This window comes from Pelobates fuscus, chromosome 2, assembly GCF_036172605.1.
Source record: "Pelobates fuscus isolate aPelFus1 chromosome 2, aPelFus1.pri, whole genome shotgun sequence".
In the NCBI taxonomy this organism is placed as follows: domain Eukaryota; kingdom Metazoa; phylum Chordata; class Amphibia; order Anura; family Pelobatidae; genus Pelobates; species Pelobates fuscus.
The window spans coordinates 270,382,884-270,401,787 of record NC_086318.1 but is presented as its reverse complement, the minus strand read 5'-3'; the positions used below and the strand labels follow the sequence as shown (position 1 = coordinate 270,401,787).

The following is an 18,904-nucleotide window of genomic DNA, read 5'->3' as shown; positions in this document are numbered from 1 at the left end:
AGAAGTGCTGGGTTACTTAATGGGATGTGCGAGTCATTCAAGTGTCCTGCTGGTGGGTTGCACTCCGTGGTGCGGTCTTGGGCACGGGTGGTGACAGGATTGGCAGATGCGGCAGGAGCATAGGCGGAGGTGAGTGGCCCAAGGTCGTTGCCCAACAGGACTTCTGCTGGGAGATTGTCCATGATCCCCCCATGCACAGTGCCAGATCCGGCCCACCAGTTGAGATGAACCGGGCAGTGGGAAGCCAATATATGGCCCCTCCGGCTACTCGAACAGCAACAGTTTTTCCGGTGCGGTCATTGTTGTTGACCAAGTGTCGCTGTAGAAGGGTTAACATGGCCCCAGTGTCTCATAGGCTCTGGGCCGGTTGCCCATTGACTAGGACCTCTTGGCGGTGGTGTTGCCTTTTGTCTTGAGCGCCCGCCTGGATGGGGTCAGCCTCATACAAGACCCCTAGATATTCCTCGGACTCAGGTTCAGCTTTCAAACAGTGGGCAGCTGGGGTAGGCTTGTGATCGCCCCCAGTTGGATCTGGGTGGTTCAAGGGGTCAATTGTTGCGGATGTGTCCCAGTTGTTGGCAGCCATGGCACCTGATCCTGCATTGGTTCTGCTAGAACCTAGGAGGTCCAGAATAGCGGGCAGGGGCTGAAGGAACCAGAGCACAGAACTCTGGTCTAGGAGGGGGTCTTACAGGGTCGGGGCGAGGACGCACAGCGGTCGGTTCTTGGCACTTGGAATCAGTATATTCATCAGCCAATTGAGCCGCGTCCTGCAAGGTGAGTGGCCGTCTATCCTGTACCCACTCTTTCAGGCCCAGTTGTAAAGATCCTAGGAAATGTTCCAGTAGAAAAAGCTGCAGAACCTCTTCCTCTGTTGCGGCTTGACTACCCTCCACCCAATGCAATGCAGTTTGGTGCAAATTTCAGGCCCACTCGGAATAAGAATCCCCTTATTTCCTCTTTGACTCCCTAAACCGTCGCTGGTATGCTTCAGGGGTTACAGCATACTGGAACAGCAATGCCTCCTTCACAGTGGCATAATTGGTGATGTCCGCAGTAGGGATGGCATGAAAAGCCTCATTGGCTTTACCTGACAATTTTCCAGATAAAATGGTACCTGGGGGTACCTGATGTAGCTCACATTGCTATTCAAAATCTGCCAAACATCTGTCAATTTCCCCATCTGTTTCTTGAAATTATTTAAAGGCTGCAAATGGTACCTTTTTCCATTCGCTGTGGTTCACAATTGGTAACACCGCTGGACTTTCGGGCCTCTGTGTGGTTAGTACATGGAGTTGATAGGCCCTTTTCTCTCTAGCCTCTTCCATTGCTGCTTTGAGGAGTTGGGTGACCAGTTACGCAGAGGTATTTTGTCCATAGAGTGCAAGCCTCTGTTGAACTATTTGCTGGATCGTGTCCTCCTCTCCGTTCGGTAGATTTGGTTCAGCCATAGTGATGGTTTGGTCCAATTCGACCAGCTCTGCTATCTATTCCCGTCGTGGTCGGTTACTAGCCGGGCATCCACAGCTTCCCAGCAAGTATTTCAAAGTCAGCTGCTTCAGCCTCTCATACTGAATCTCCATTAGTGCAGTACCTCCTCTGGGAAGACAGGACCATCCCGTCGCTGCCACCAAATGTTACCCCGATGAGTAGAGGGTGTCCTTCTCCTGAGTGTGAGGGTTATTCACAGCATTCCAGCAGGCATCCAAGTAGAGAAGCTCTTACAAGAGCTAGTGTGATAGCCATATAGCAGTTTCCCTCCAATAAGAGACAAGACTCTAGACTGAGGGTAAAGTAAGAACTGAAGGTTTAATGGCACAGCTGCTCTTTTATATAGTTTTTCCCCACAATGTTACCGCCCAGGTTTTACACTTAAACACTCCTAGTTACTGTACACAAGCCCTCCCCTCTGTTTGGGAGATAATTGAGTTAATTACTGTATCAACTCAATTATCTCCAAACGAAAAATATTTATTTTCACCCAAAGTACAGAAAACACAGCAAAACATGACATATCCCCATAAATTACATCCCCTGATAGCCCTGATCTCGGTGAACAACATATCCAAAAATCACCCAGATCAGGGCAGGGGTTCAGGAAATTCCTGGAAGTCTCTTTTGACCGACTTCATGCACATTTTCATGCCGAAAACAGTTCCAGAGAATTAGGCTGTACGGCCGGTCTATTTTCAATGTCTACAGGTGCCGTTCGTGCACAAAGTCCATGTTGAAGTGCCGTTCGAATTGTCAAATGGTGTTTGACTCCAGTCAACGAGTCAAAGTCCAGAGAAGGTAACGTTTCAGCGGTGTTCGTGCCGTCTTATGTCCGATTTGAGTTTCATGAACTCAACGACAAAACACCGCTGACCTCGTTCAACTGAATAAAATGGCCGCCGTCACGTGTTCGAATGGCGAATGGCGGCCACTTCAACTACTTCGACACTTCGGCTGTATCCGAAGTGCCACTTTGAAGGTGTAGATCTGTTCCAACAGTATTTAAAGAGGCAGAAACAGTGCCTTAGAGGCAGGGGCCATAATCACAAGGCAAAAGTCTGGCCATTAGTACAATAAATGTGAATCTGTTACAGATGAATGGTTTAGATGAACAAGAGTTTAAAATTCAGGGACAGAGGGTCTGTCACACCTCCACTGAAAAAAAAATGCATTCTTAAATAAATGAATGTTTTCATTGTGGATATATCTATTAAATAGGGATTCTTCTTATTTAGTTTTTTTTATTATTTGGGAGTGTCCTTTTAACAGTGATAGAGAGTAGAAATGCTGATAGTTAGCCGTTTGAAGCTGCAAGTCAGTGTCCATTTATATAAAAACAACTGATTTCGTTTTGGTGAACAGGTGTTTAGGAGGATGTATCCTACAAGGCTGTGCACTCTCAATTGTTCTTAAATTGTTGACATCTTACAATGAGAGGATGACAGTGGTGTGTAGTGGTTATGGTGCTTCAAGTGCTTCTATAAAGGGTTACTCAAACCACCATGACCACTTCTGCTTTGTGAAGTGATCATGGTGGTAGGAGTCTGGATGTGCAGTGTTTTAGCTTGTGCCCCCTCCATTCCCTCCTTACACCTTCCACCTTTACACCTATTCTGTCCATGAAGTTTTATTATAACTCCCTCCATACTCCCTCTCCCTCTGTTCTTGAGATGGCTAAATGGCCCATTTAAAGGCTTCTCTATGAGAAGCTCTTGACTGGACCTCTCCGCGGCTGCTGTGATGACAGGTCGGAGCATTTAAATGTAAGTTAAACTATATCATATATATATATATATTTTTTTAAACAGTCATAATGGTTGGAGTAACCATTTAAGTACAGGAACACAAAATTCAGTTTTAAGCTCATTTGAGTAGGAAGTTTTTATTTTGTTTTTGATAAAATGTAAACTACTTGTCGTCAGTTATGCCCATTCCATGTTTGTAAAAGTCTGCAGAATATGTTGACACTATATAAATAAAAAAATATTATACATAGAGCATATATCAGCTTAATAAATAATGTTAAATATTTTAATGAAATATAATTTTGCATGAACTTTGAAAACAATATGCTTACATTATAACAGAAGGATCACTTCCTTGTTGACTCAAGTGAAAAGACAGTGCAATCAAAAGACCACAGAAAGCTGAAAAGATGGCAGGTATATATTGACTGTCCCAAGGTTCCTATGGACAAAACACAAAACAAAATTAACTAAGTATATTATCAATTAATTGTTGGATATTTAAGATGTTAACTTTACTTATACATATCTTTAAGGAACACTTCAGGAAACATAACTACTGCAATGCACTGTACTGGTTATGATGTCAGCTGTGCCCTGATCCCTCTCCATTGTAAGGAGTCATTTCTTTTTAGAACAGTTTGACTTAGAATGGGGTCCATGGGGTTAAGCTCCACATCTCCTCTACAGATCGGTGAGAGCTGGAAGACCCTGCTCAGAAGTGTTTGTAAGATCCTCTGAGCTAAACCCTGCATTGACTGTCAATGACCTAAGTCAAAGAATCATATAGTCAAATAGTTTTACAGTCAAATAGTTCTAAAATGGTTTGGCTCCTCACGTAATTGTGTAGAGCAAGCACCCAGGCACATCTGGAGAAGAAAACAGAAGAAGAAGAAGAAGAAAACAGACAGCGCCAAATACTCAACTATGGATACAAAATAAAGAAATACACGTATAAGGTTCAAACCTAATATTTTGAATAAGAAGTTCAATAAATTTCTCAAAGAGAGATTCTTTAAGGTAGCAATAAAACCTGCTGGAGACAATGTCTTTTGGAGGTCAGTCTGTTATTTTCCTTGATGAGCAAATGATCAGATCTTTATGTAAGACGAGAGGGCAATCAGTTCTTGTTCTGTTATGGATGTCTCATATGGAATGTAAACACAGAGAAAAAACAAGTGTTACCCAGCATATGCAACGTTCTAATTTCTATAAGGGTAAAAACACACTCCCAAGTGGAGAGCCTCCAGTCAGCTCTTAGCGCTTAGAGCAGCTTATAATACCCGCCCACAAATATGTCATAAGGTGTACATTTTCAGTGCTCACAGTGCAATCGGCATATGTAATGAATAAAACAAATATAGTAGTTTATTCTTGGAATGATTACCATTCTAAATTCAGAATGAAATTTATGTACATCTTTGAGAGCATCATATGCTCTATGACAAGCTTCCCCAAACTCTGGCCCTCCAGATGTTGCTGAACTACAACATCTGAGAGTTTGGTGAAGCCATCAGCTTGGGTGGTTTGATCTCCACCAAGGATATATAAAGATAGATGAGAAAAAAGGTGCATATTAACGCCAAAACGCGGGTCTAGTAGGTGCCATGGATGTTAACTGAGAAAACCAATATAGTTTACTCTCTAATGCCGGGTAATAATATAATCACCTAGGAGACTCTTAGATACATAAGGGGACTTCCATGAAGCAGTAAGGAAGGTTGAGATTAGACAAATGTTAGTTTAGCTCCAAGTGAACTGGGGGAATCTGAGTACAGTGTAAAGAGGATTATGATGTAAGCTGAGGGGAGGAGATGTGTGGGAGGTTACTAATCCCAGATTGGATACTGTACTAATTGTTGAAAACTCCTCCCTTGCTTGCTTTATAAGGCACTGTGGAATAAAGATTGTTAGTTCTGCTCCTGAAACTGTGTGTCGTCCAGTTATTGGGATTGCTGCTGGGATATTGCTGTATTATTTTACCTGCCGGAAACCTTGCTTGTGGATTTACAATTGCCTTGTTCCTGAGTCTCCCTTGGATTATAAGCGGAGATAACCTGGAGAATATTGTATCTCAACTACAGTCATTAAAAAGAACTGTTAAATGAGGTTTTACTAGGCATTCTCGCCTAAATAATAATAATTTGTTAATCCATCCAGACCCAGAGATTTGTGTTTTGGAAGAGTACGGATGGCTATACGGATCTCATCTTTCATGAAAGGAGAAGTTAAGGATTGTATCTTGAGTTGTGTCAATTGAAGTAGGGAGACTTCCTCTAAAAAAAACAATGATGTTGCCTGGCATTGGTGGTCCAAATTCCTCTTTTCTGATGAGAGCAACTTTTGCATCTCATTTGGAAACCAAGGACCCAGAGTCTGGAGGAAGAATGGAGAGGCACATACTGCAAGATGATTGAAGTCCAGTGTGAAGTTTCCACAGTCTGTGTTGATTTGGGGAGCCATGTAATCTGCTGGCGTTGGTCCATTTAGTGTTCCTTGATCTAAACATTAAAATTCTTGAGGATGGTAAAGTTGAAACTGAACTTTTCATAAAAGATACATGAACCAACAGTTTGCTTAATTGGACAAGCTACCATCCAGTAAGATTTAAATCAGGAATACCATTTGGCGAGTATTTACGTGCAAGACACAACTGTTCAAATGAAGCAACCTTCCAATTGGAAGCCAAGACATTAAGGATTATTTTCAAACAGAAGGCAAATCCCAATAGAATCCTAAAATGTGCCTACCGACGAGGAATGACAATAAATAGGAGTGAAAGCCTAAGAACCATCAAACCAAGGGCTGAAACAAAGTTGACCCGTTGTATAGGCACAAATGATCTCTATTGGGATTCAATACAAAAAATAATGTCACACAATTCGCCAATTTTGCAACATGACACAGACCTAAATGACAATATTGGTAATTTCCCCCAAATAACAGCACATAGGGCAAAAAATCTTATAGATCTTTTGGTCCATAGCCACACTGAACCCATGAAATCACCACAATCAACCTGGTTAACACAAACAACTGGAATCTACTGGTATGGACACTGCAAGGCATGCCAATTCATTAAATCCACGAAAATGGCGATCAGCTTCAAAACAAAAAGGAATATAAAATCAAGGTCAACTTGAATTTAATCACTTGTAGCTGTGTCATCCAATATGTAGGTAAAACTTACCAGCAACTAAAACGTAGGGTGCTACAGCACATATGTTCTATTACAAATCCAAATATATCCACCCCAGTAACAAACCATGTTCGCAATTAACATCAGGGCGACCCCACACACCTTACGGTCCAAGCACTGGAGAAACTCACCTTGAATACTAGAAAGGGGAACTTTAACACAATTTTACTCATGAAAGAGTTAAGATGGATTTACCATCTAAAAACACTATCACCAGATGGTCTTAACGAAGAGTTTAATTTTACTCCCTTCATACACCAGTAAAGGCATTAATTCAGCTAACTAGGAACATAGCTATTTCTCTTTAAGATTATTTACTTATTACTACAGTGTTGCAATACTACTTCTAACCAAATGTAAGTAAATATTATTTTCAACAGCTACTATCTATCTTTAGTTGTGGACGAACACACTATAGTTTGGCATAATGTTGACTTCAATATCTTTATTAACCTCCTTATTATCTTATAGTTTTTTCTACTTATGATGAATACATTTGCACCTATATTATTAACATACTACAGCTATAAGACCAGTGATTTCTGTATGGTTGATAACATCTCTTGGAAGTATCCAATTGCGGATCATTGAACAATAATGAAATTTTTTCCCTCCCGTGGCTCCTGTTGAGTGCCACAAGGAGTACATAATTGTCTCTTTGGGTTTCTAACCGACATGTAGCTAGAATTGAATATACTATTCGGTATACGACCATTAATACTTTCTTGCTGGTGGTACAGAAACCATTATATAACATATTCTCAACACAATGAATCTTAAGGAAAATCAGTATTACTATATCTTTCACATAATTTGGAAGGGGTTCTGGTGATTCTCATAGTAACAATATAAGAAAGACTACTTTGGACCTATTATTTATTGTGGAGGCGGTAAGAGTTTATTACCACCTGTTTAGGAGTTGCTGGCACCTTTATCCAAATTATTTGGACAACCATTATCCAAATATTTACTTCTGTGCACCCAGTAAGGTCACTCTGCGATCTATTTGGTCCACAATGCGCTAAATGGAATTGAAGTTAATAATGAAGAAAAACTCAAACCATTAGTTATACACCTTTTATAAGAGGTTAATATTTAACTTAGCTAGAATGTTCCTAACAGATATATACCAGACAATGACTCTACGCTTGACAAGTTTCAAAGGAGTTCAAAAGAACAATTACTTCCCAAGGTTATATCTTAAAAAAATCTCAATAGTCCCCTTTACTTAGATTAGTGATAATCTAACTTTAAGTTTATGTTATTTCCAGTTATTTTCTCAATCAAAGAGATCTCCCCCCTCCGAGAGTTACGTCACCATACACGTTCTTTGAACTCACCAATTAGGAACTGCCACATCTAACCAATGAAAGAACGTCTTCTCATATTAAAATCAGATGCAATGTACCGACCGGTTCCCCTCTGACGAGCCAGGTCGGGCGAAACACGCGCGTCAAGGGTTCTCAGCGTGCCACTCTTATGATCTAGAGTTCAGCACACAGACTTTCGACCACGCCACCTTGTATCATTATTTAAATTATTTATTTAATAATTTATTTACTTTATTTTCTGTGGATATTTTCAAAATCAGTATATAGTAGCAAGTGGGACCAGAGATAGGTGCCCTTGAAGGCACAGGGGGATTATAGCCCTAGCAACAGCTTAGTGTCAGTTCTTTCCTTAGAACTTTGTCCAATAATTATTTTTAAAGATCGATCACAGAAACTAAGAGCTACCGATAGACCAGATCGGTGCACTTGAAGTCACAGGGGGTTTATATCCCTAGCAACAGCTGAGAGTCAGCCTTTTTCCTTAGGACTTTGTCCAATAGATGTAAAAAATATTGAGAGACCGATTGCGTAAAGTGTACATTAAGAGCTACTGATAGACCAGATCTATTGAAGCTCTATCACGGAATAATAACTATTAGATAGTTAATTACCAGAGCACAGTTTCTATTTTGTTACAGTCTGTTTATTTAGTGGGCACAATACCATACCAGCCAATATCTATTCCTAAAGCCATTCTGTGCACAAGCCAAGCCACCTGTGGGTTGTCCATCAGTCCAGTGCAGACTGGCATTTATTCCAATAGTTTACCAGCATTTCCAGTATTTTGGTTTGTTGATAGACACTCACGGCAGGTTATAGTATTTTAGTGCAGGCAGGCTGTATCGACATTCATACAGATTCCTCAGCCTACTATTTTCATGTAATGCACCGTTTCTGGTATATCTACACAGAATCTGAATGATTCCATGTACTAACTGTACCCTCCTAATTACTGTTACTGTCTAGTTTTACTATAGTATATTATTTTGCTACAGTTTGTCTATTTAGCGGGTACAATACTATACCAGCGGGCATTTATTCCAGAAGCTAAGCCGCCTATTGATTGCCTATCAGTCCTGTGGAGACTGACATTTATTCCAATAGTTTACCAGCACTTTCAGCATCTTGGTTTCCTGACAGGCACCTACAGCTTATGTCAGGTTATATTATTTTAGTGAAGGCAGGTTGTATCAACATTTATTAGGATTTCTTAGCCTAAAATTTTCACGTAACATATTTAAGCTGTTCACATCTGTTCTGTTCATACTGACACTTTTTGTAGAGCATCCCCAGGACTAATAGGGTATTAGTATGTTAAATATTAGGGTCTCCAGATTCTTGTCAATCACTAATACTAGGGACATCATTAGACAATATCTCAGCTGGCATTTGACATACTTAAACTTTTTTGAAATCTTCATCCGAAGTGTCCATACTTTTGGACTGTTTGTTTTTATACCACCAGGTTACTCTCAATAGGGTACCATTTTAGCACCTACTTTAGGTTCACGTTATGTACATTAGCATGCATGTTTTTTTCTTCACTATATATATTTATAATAAAATGTGTTTCTTTTTTTTTTTCATTCTTACCAGTCAAGTGCTTTGTCTGATAGTTATTCTTTTTGCAGACCCAGACATTTAAAGTCCACTACCATACTATCTAGGTACACCGCCTATGCTCTTTTACATGTTATTGCTCTAAAACACTCACATTTGTATTCAGCAATGTCTCACAAGTAAAACAGTACCCTCCTGTAAAGGTTTTAGCGAGTTTTGGAAAGTTACAGGGTCAAATATAGGACTTGCCCATTTATTTTGTTTACCCATTCATATATGTCGGATTGGTTATGGTGCCTTTAAGACCATATGGCAGCCCAGGAATGAGAATTACCCACATCATGGCACATCATTCACAAAAGTAGACAACGAAAGGTATTCAGAATGGGATATGTCCAGTCTTTTTTTTAGTAGTCGCAAACACTGACCATATTTTGCGTTCATGATTATTTTTTTTTAGCATTTTTCACACACAAAAAAAAACACTTTCACTGATGATATCATTGTCAATATAGGTTTCACTGCTCTAACACACATATTTATATAGGCATTAGCATACACTAAACAATATGATATAATAGGCATAACTGAAACATGGTGGGATGAGACACATGACTGGGCAGTTAACTTAAATGGGTACACATTATTTAGGAAGGATAGGAAAAACAAGAAGGGTGGTGGGGTATGTTTGTATGTCAACCATGATTTAAAGCCAAATCTTAAGCAAATTGAATGCGATGAGGAAAATGTGGAAGCTTTATGGGTAAATATCTGCTTGGGGGAAAAGAAGGGAAACCAACTATTGGTTGGTATATGTTATAAACCACCTAATGTTAATATTGACGAGGAACAACAGCTGTTTGAGCAAATTGAGAAAGCTGCAAATCTTGGTAACACTTTAATTATTGGAGATTTTAATTACCCAGACATAAATTGGGACATAGGGACTAGTAGCTCAGCAAAGGGAATTAGGTTTTTAAACTTGTTAAATGACAACTTCATGTCACAACTTGTACAAGCACCAACTAGAATGGACGCTTGTCTGGACCTGGTTTTAACAAACAACGTTGATCTTTTTACCAACATTCAAGTAGGTGAGCACTTGGGAAATAGTGATCACAATATAGTGTCCTTTGAAATAAACTCAAAAAAACAAAAGCACATGGGGTATACTAAAACATATAATTTTAAAAAGGCCAATTTCAATAAGATAAGGGAAGCTTTAAAATATATTGACTGGCATAAACTCTTTAGTGAAAAGAACACTGAGGATAAATGGATCATCTTCCAACAAATATTAGAAAGGTACATTTCTCAGTATGTACCATTGGGAAATAAGTATAAAAGAAACAAATTAAAACCAATGTGGCTTAGTAGAGAAGTAAAACAAGAGATTAAAAATAAGAAAAGGGCATTTAAAGCATTTAAATCAGACAAATCAGATGCATCTTATAAAAGATATAAGAAAGCAAATAATGCGTGCAAAAAGGCAATTAAACTTGCTAAACTTCAAAATGAAAAAATGATAGCTAAAGAGAGCAAAACCAACCCCAAAGCATTTTTTAAGTACATAAATTCCAAAAAACCCAAAAATGAAAGTATAGGTACACTTAAAACTGAAACGGGGGTGTTAGTTAATGAAGACCAAGAAAAGGCAGGAATTCTAAATAACTATTTCTCCTCCGTATATATTAAAGAAGAACCCATGGCAATAGATGTGCAAATGATTGCTACTAAAAACTTGCAGAATAATTGTAATTGGTTAACTCAAGACAATGTGCTGCAGCAACTAAAGAAAGTTAATATAAACAAAGCTCCAGGGCCTGACGGTATCCATCCACGTGTACTTAAGGAACTAAGTGTAGAAATAAGTGAACCTCTGTTTTTAATCTTTCAAGATTCTTTTCTTTCAGGAAGTGTTCCGGAGGATTGGAGGAAGGCAGATGTGGTTCCTATATTCAAAAAGGGTTCAAAATCCTTGCCTGGAAATTATAGACCTGTGAGCTTAACTTCTGTGGCTGGTAAAATATTTGAAAGGTTATTAAGGGATAATATTCAAGAATTCCTTGAGAAGAATATGGTTATCAGCAAAAATCAGCACGGTTTTATGAAGCACAGGTCATGTCAAACTAACTTGATTGCGTTCTACGAAGAAGTAAGTAGAAGTATAGATCAGGGTGTTGCAGTGGATGTGATCTATTTGGATTTTGCCAAGGCATTTGATACAGTTCCACACAAAAGATTAGTGTTCAAACTCAAGGAAATCGGTCTCGATGAAAATGCTTGTTCTTGGGTAGAACATTGGCTTAAAAACAGAATACAAAGAGTTGTCGTTAATGGTAAATTTTCAAGCTGGACAGAGGTGGCAAGTGGTGTCCCTCAGGGGTCTGTTCTGGGACCCCTTCTATTTAACATTTTTATAAATGATCTTGAAGACAGCATTGAAAGTCATGTTTCAGTGTTTGCAGATGACACAAAACTTTGTAAAATAATACAATGTGAGCAAGATATTACTTTGCTGCAGAAGGATTTAGATAGACTGGAGGACTGGGCACTCAAATGGCAGATGAAATTTAATGTTGAAAAATGCAAAGTTATGCACTTCGGCGTAAAGAATACACAAGCAACGTATACCCTTAATGGAAGCGAATTAGGGATAACAACACACGAAAAGGACTTGGGAATTGTTATAGACAACAAACTATGCAACAATGTGCAATGTCAATCAGCAGTGGCCAAGGCCAGTAAGGTATTGTCATGCATGAAAAAGGGCATTCATTCTCGGGACGAGAATATCATTTTGCCTCTCTATAAATCACTGGTAAGACCACATATTGAATATGCTGTGCAATTTTGGGCACCTGTTCTAAAGAGGGATATCATGGCACTAGAAAGAGTGCAGAGGCGGGCTACAAAATTAATAAAAGGAATGGAACATATCAGCTATGAAGAAAGGTTAACAAATTTAAACCTATTTAGTTTAGAAAAACGTCGCCTGAGAGGGGATATGATAACATTATACAAATATATTCGGGGCCAATACAAACCATTGTGTGGAAATCTATTCACAAACCGGACTTTACATAGGACACGAGGCCATGCGTTTAGACTGGAAGAAAGAAGATTTCGTCTAAGGCAAAGGAAAGGTTTTTTTACTGTAAGAACAATCAGGATGTGGAATTCTCTGCCTGAAGAAGTGGTTTTATCAGAGTCCATACAGATGTTCAAACAGCTACTAGATGCATACTTGCAAAGACAGAATATTCAAGGATATAATCTTTCAATGTAGGGTAATAACTGCTTGATTCAAGGATAAATCTGACTGCCATTCTGGGGTCAATAAGGAATTTTTTGTCCTAGCTTGTTGCAAAATTGTGCTTCAAACTGGGGTTTTTTTTTGTTTTTTTTTTCTCTTTTGGATCAACAGCAAAAAACAGGTGTGAGGAAGGCTGAACTTGATGGACGCAAGTCTCTTTTCAGCTATCTAACTATGTAACTATGTAACTATATTCATAGATTACTCGCAGATAAAAACATTTTTCTTTTTCACTCCCTACTTCCCTATTTTCCTGTCCTTTTCCCACTTCTCCTTAGTTTCCTTTCCCTTTCCATTATCCAAAACTTATTTTAAATCTAATAAAGTTATAATGTGCAATTCTATTAAAAGTATCTATTACAATTATGTTTACATAGAAAATAAAACTCCATTCACACAACCATTCATACCTGTCCCGGCATGAGACTGGAGGCGTTAGTTGGAAGGAGTCTAAGGCAAGTCTGTTACCAGAGGCCAGAGTCTCCATATGTCATTATATAACCCCAAGTTCTCAATACTAAAATATACAGCTTTCTCCTTTAGTATTTTAAAACACTCATATTTGTGTTCAGCAAAGTCTTATGAGTACAACAGTTCCCCGTATGTACAAGTTTTATAGTGTTTTGGAAAGTTACAGGGTTAAATAAAGGGCTAGTAAATTTAATTCAACTGGCTTTCTGCCTGCACTGTCAGGCATGTCCCTTGAATTATCATTAATAAAATTAATGAATCATATAAATATAGTAGATAAATATGCACATTGAATGAATACCGTATCTATATCTATATCGATATCTCCAATACACAAAAAATAGTGCACTCACTGGATTCCACAAATCAAATTAGTGTATTCAATTTCCACACAAAAGAAAAAGTGCCAATCAATTCAATTTCTTCTTTTTTTTTTATTTAAATTTTTCATTTTATTTTTATTACAGAATTGTTCACAAATATTGGTAAAGCAAGAAAACAGTTATGGTAATGTTGATACCATTTTGATAAAGCCCCAGCGGTGAAACGCGTTATGGTTATTTTATATTGTGTTTTATATGAATAAATGATTTTTGGGTTAGATATATGCACCATTATCATTTTTTACACACTATTATAATTTTTATCATCTAAACTATTTTTCCTGCCATTTTTATACTATATATCCTGAAGTGGGGATTATACCACTAACGCTACCCTAAAAGTGCAGTGTGACCTGCACTCCTTTTGTGAGTATATTTTATCGTATTTTATTCACTACCCTAATAATATCATCAGAGAGCACTATCTGCTGTTTTTATCTTCTTCTCCTGAAAGTTGGACAAAACCCCTGGAGGACAAGCACCAACACATCCTGTAAGCGGGGATTATTCCGCTATATGCCTACAAACCCAGAGCTGGCTATAGCTCATCTAAATGTGAGTGGAATTCGTATGATTTAATACTATTATATTTACTGTAATACACTCCGCACGATTGGTCCTCTCTTCTTGTGTCTTCCATATCACGAGACGGTGTGAACTACTACAACAAGAAGAAGTCACCCCCACAGCGGAAGTAGAGACTAAAACCATTTTTTCTCCTGATACTCATTGGAACTTATCTACTGTTTTTTATTATTATTTTTTATTATTTTTTATTTTTTTTTATTATTATTATTGTATACTTTTTATTTACTACTGTACATTTTTTTAATTTTGGCGCAACCTTTCTCTGTCTTTTAATGGTAATGTACAGACAAGAACATAACAGTATTAAACAGTATTCGACAGTACATTATTGTACTGATCAACAAATATCAATGTAGGCATGAGATGAGTGTTAAACATATCCTAATGAGAATTGACGTGGTAACTTAAGTGGCGCATCAAGCCACCGAATTAGAATGTGAAATAAAAATTGTTTGTGTTTATGGATTTTTGTACAAGTGGTACAAGTATAAAAGACCTTGATACAACAAAACATTGTATAATTAATACAATAAATGACAAATGCAATAAATGATAAATATTAGACATTGTATGGTAGACGATATGGATCATTTTAATTATTACTAAGGTAAGTTCCTGTTAATGTTTGGAGGATCAAGTCTTGTGTGTTAGTGTGGTTTATAATGTGTAGCTGGGGTAACGGGAAGGGGAAAGAGGGTATGAACCGGTAGGAAGTAAGGATAGAACCTGTTGCTTTGAGGGGAAAAAGATTTGAATTGTCAGGCCAGCTCATTCGTCTCCAACACTTTTTCCTCTAAGAAGTGCTTATAGTTTGGATTTTTATCGTGTGGTAGTATTCTGAGAATTACATGTATCTAGGACTGGGAGGATTTATGATTTGTGAAGTTGGTCCATGGCCCCCAAGTGGTCTCAAATTGTCCCCTTCTTCCTTGCTTGACAAGTGTAATTTCTTCCATTAATTTAATGATTTCTACTCTCAATATCCATTCTCTAATTGAGGGAGGGTTAGGTTTTTTCCAATACTTAGGTATCAGTTGAGAGGCTGCCATAGCAATGTGACGGAACAATGTCGTCACCTGTTTCGTGAATTTTTGAGGGGATAAGAGGAAGATGTAATGGTCTGGAATGCATGGGAAAGATTTGTGGAATTTCATCTGAGTGAGTGAATGTATTCTATTCCAGTACCTGGCAATTATTGGACATTGCCACCAGATGTGGGAATGGTGAGCGTTTTGGTTATTGCATCTCCAGCATATATCAGGCAATGTGTTGTAAAATCGGTGAAGTTTAGTAGGCGTGTTATGCCAGCGGGTTATACGTTTAAAATTGCATTCCTGAGCATGAACTGAGACAGATGATTTATGTGTGGAGGTGAAAATGCTTCGCCACTGTTGTTTGGTAAAATTGATTTTCAATTCGTCCGTCCATTTTACTGTGTAACTAGGCAGAGTTTGCGGAATTGAGTCTCTGAGAATCGAGTGAAGGGAGGAAAGGATTTTTATCTTGGGTGGGTGAGAAGTGCATAGATGTTCAAACTTGGTGAGGGGTCTGTCACCTCTTGGGAGTAATGCCTGAGTATTGATAAAGTGTTTCATCTGGTTATGGAAGAAGAGTTGGACTCCTGTGTGAGTTTTTGAGGAGGTAAGTTCTTGTAAAGGTTTTAGGTTGCCATCGCTAATTGCATCCATCAATTTTAAGAATGGTCCATTTTATTGGATGCCAAATTGTTTCCCTGATGTTCCTTGGTGTAGGTAGGGGTTGAGAGTTAAAGGGTATATGGGTGATGGGAAAGGTGAGATATCTGTTTTAGCTCTCAACTTAGACCAGGTGTTCAATGTCGTGGAGATTGTTGGGTGTTTGTTTATTTGACTTGAGAGGTGAGTGGATTGATGGATCCATGGGTATGTACTGAGAGGGGAGTTCACAAAGTTATTTTCTAAGTCGACCCACTGTTGAGTAACGGAGGTCTTTGTCCATTCTTTGTAAGTGTATCGCTTTGTGGTATGTATCTATGTCTGGGAGATTCAGTCCTCCTTGGTTCTGTCGTCTAATTAGTGTTTGATATGCTAGTCAGGAAGGAGGAAGGAGTGTGGGCCCATGTGTATTTCAGAAACAGTGATTTCATTGTGTTGAAGAATTTAATTGGGATCGTCTGCAGTAGATATAGAATACGAGGTAAGACGTTCATTTTAATTATGTTTATACGGCATATCCAAACAAAGCAAGGTTTGTGCCATCTATGTAGGTCTTTGGTGATGGAATTTATTAGTGGAGGAAAGTTAGACTCGTAAATCGATGTTAGTTTATTCGGGATGTGGATCCCCAAGTATTTAATCAACTTGGCTGCCCAGTTAAAAGTAAAGCTAGAGCGAAGTTGGGTGTCTAAAGTGTTCGTTGTGAAGACTGGCATTAAGTCACATTTTGTTAAATTAGCTTGAAAGTATGAGATTTTACTGTATGTCTCCATTTCTGATATAATGGCGGGTATAGTTGTGAGTGCATTTGACATACTAAATAGGAGATCATCAGCAAAGGCTGTGATTTTATAATTCTGTCCTCCTATTTGGAGTCCCTGTATGAGTTTGTTGTCTCTAATGCCCTGGAGAAACGGTTCTAAAACCAATATAAAAAGTAGTGGCGAAAGAGGGAAGCCTTGCCTCGTGCGGTTTGAAATGGTAACCAGGTCAGATAATTGGCCATTTATTCTCGCTGTTGGTTTTGAGTATATCGTATCCAGCCACTCTAGCCACCTAGGGCCAAAATTTAGAAATCTCATTGTAAGTTTTAGAAGTGTCCAATTAACTCTGTCAAACGCCTTTTCAGCGTCAATGGCCAACAAAGTACTCTGAATTTTGTGTGTTTGGGCCCAGTGTATAAGATTGATGAATTTGGTGGTGTTGTTTTTGGCCTCTCTTCCTAGGACAAAGCCTGCCTGATCCCGATGTATAAGGCCGGGCATAAATGGCTTGAGTCTAATAGCCATTATCTTAGTAAGTACCTTCAAGTCTATATTTATGAGTGAAATGGGTCTATAGTTCCCGCAAATTGTAGTGTCTTTGCCTGGTTTCGGGATAATTGTTATTGTGGCTTCTAGGGCCGAAGATGGAATGAGAGATGAGATATCACTAGTGTTGTATGCGCCTAAGAAAGGTTGGGCTAGAATGTGTGATAGTTCTTTATAATATTTCCCGGTGTATCTGTCTGGACCGGGGCTTTTCCCCATGGGCAGGGACTTGACTGTGTTATGGAATTCTTCGAGTGTTATTGGGCTGTCAAGAAATGCTGCTTCATTTGGGGGAATAGTGTGCTTAACTCTCGGCGTTAGAAACTCTAGTATGTTCTCGGCATAAGGTTTGGTGTTTGTCAGGTTATATAGCTGTGAGTAAAATTTGTGGAAAACCTTAAGTATGTCTGGCATATGGCACGTTAAAGTGCCATCTTCTTTCTTGATTTTGGAAATGAAAGAAGATGGTCTTTCTTGTTGTATGGACTTCGCTCAGAGTTTGCCAGCTTTGCCCCTTTGTGTGTAATATGTATTTTTTGTTAGGGAAATTTTGCGTTTGTAGTGTAGATGTAAGATGGACGTCAGTTCAGTTCTCTTATGTAGGATAAGTTTGTACTCTTCCAGGGATGGATTACATTGATGATTGCTTTCCATGTTTTTAATTTCCCTGGTGAGTTGTGCTACTTTTTGTTCTCTGTTCTTTTTCAAGGCCGCCGCTGATTTAATTAATCCCCCCCTAATCACCGCCTTATGGGCTTCCCATATCATGATAGGTGTTGTGTCAGGATTTGTATTTTCTTTAAAATAGTTTGACGCTGTCTCCCGTATCTTGGCCAAAGTTTCACTGTCATTTAGTATCAAATCATTCAATTTCCACTGAGTGAGTTGAGTGGGCACGGTCGGAATAGAGAGAGTCAATGTCAACGGGGCATGGTCTGACCAAGTGATTGGGCCGTAGCTTGCAGAGTGTATCAAAGGGAGAAATCTATGTTGCAGAAGGAATGTGTCTATCCGTGAATATGTACCTGAGGAAGTAGAGTAGAAGGAATAATCTTTTTTTGTGGGGTGAATAGCCCTCCAACCATCATATAGCTTAGCTTCATATAGTGTGTTTTTGATGAGAGTCCGTGTTTGTGATTGGTAGTCTCGTGAAGTGGAGGTGGTGTCTAAGAGTCCATCTAGTGCTGTGTTAAGGTCTCCCCCTATGATGAGAAGCCCCTCTTGGAATATTGAAAGTTTTTGTAGAATTTTTTTTAGGGATTTATTCTGTTTCTTGTTTGCTAAGGTTATCCTGGTGTTTCCTATTTTTCCCTTAACGAAGACGAATCTACCTGAGTCGTCTACCTGTTGTTCATGAAATGTAAATTGTGTGTGTTGTCCGATAAGGATTGCTACGCCTCTAGCTTTAGCCTCGGTATAATGACTAAAGTATCCAAAGAGATAATCTTTGTTTCGCAGAGTGGGAGGGGAGTTTTTCCGAAAGTGAGTTTCTTGTAAAAATACGATATGGGCTTTATGTCTGCGAGAGCCATCAACCTTTTTTCCGGAGTATTTAAGCCCTTAGCATTCTGTGTATGAATGATTATGTCAGTCATAATGAGATCTGTAAATGCTAGAGTAAGTTAGAGAAAGATAATGTAGGTCACCGGATTGTGTGTAGAGGTTTCTAGGCAGTCTTAGCTTGTATCACTTATCGTTGTATTTTGGGGTTGGTATCTGTATGTGGTGGGAGGAGGTCTGTGTGTCGCTGCAGCGTTTGTTTGGACAGACTGATTTGGTCAGTCACTCTTTGAATTCTAAGGTCCCTTTGAGT

General features: G+C 38.8%; 1 protein-coding gene across 1 annotated transcript in view; it reads right to left on the bottom strand.

The window, feature by feature from the left end:
- The window catches only part of PCNX2 (pecanex 2), a 3,673,975-nt gene that overhangs the window by 2,695,599 nt on the left and 959,472 nt on the right, over nucleotides 1–18,904 (bottom strand). The window contains exon 13 of the mRNA XM_063443387.1: nucleotides 3,572–3,681. Within this exon, the coding sequence (XP_063299457.1) occupies nucleotides 3,572–3,681 (110 nt within the window). The remainder of the gene's footprint in view (nucleotides 1–3,571; nucleotides 3,682–18,904) is intronic.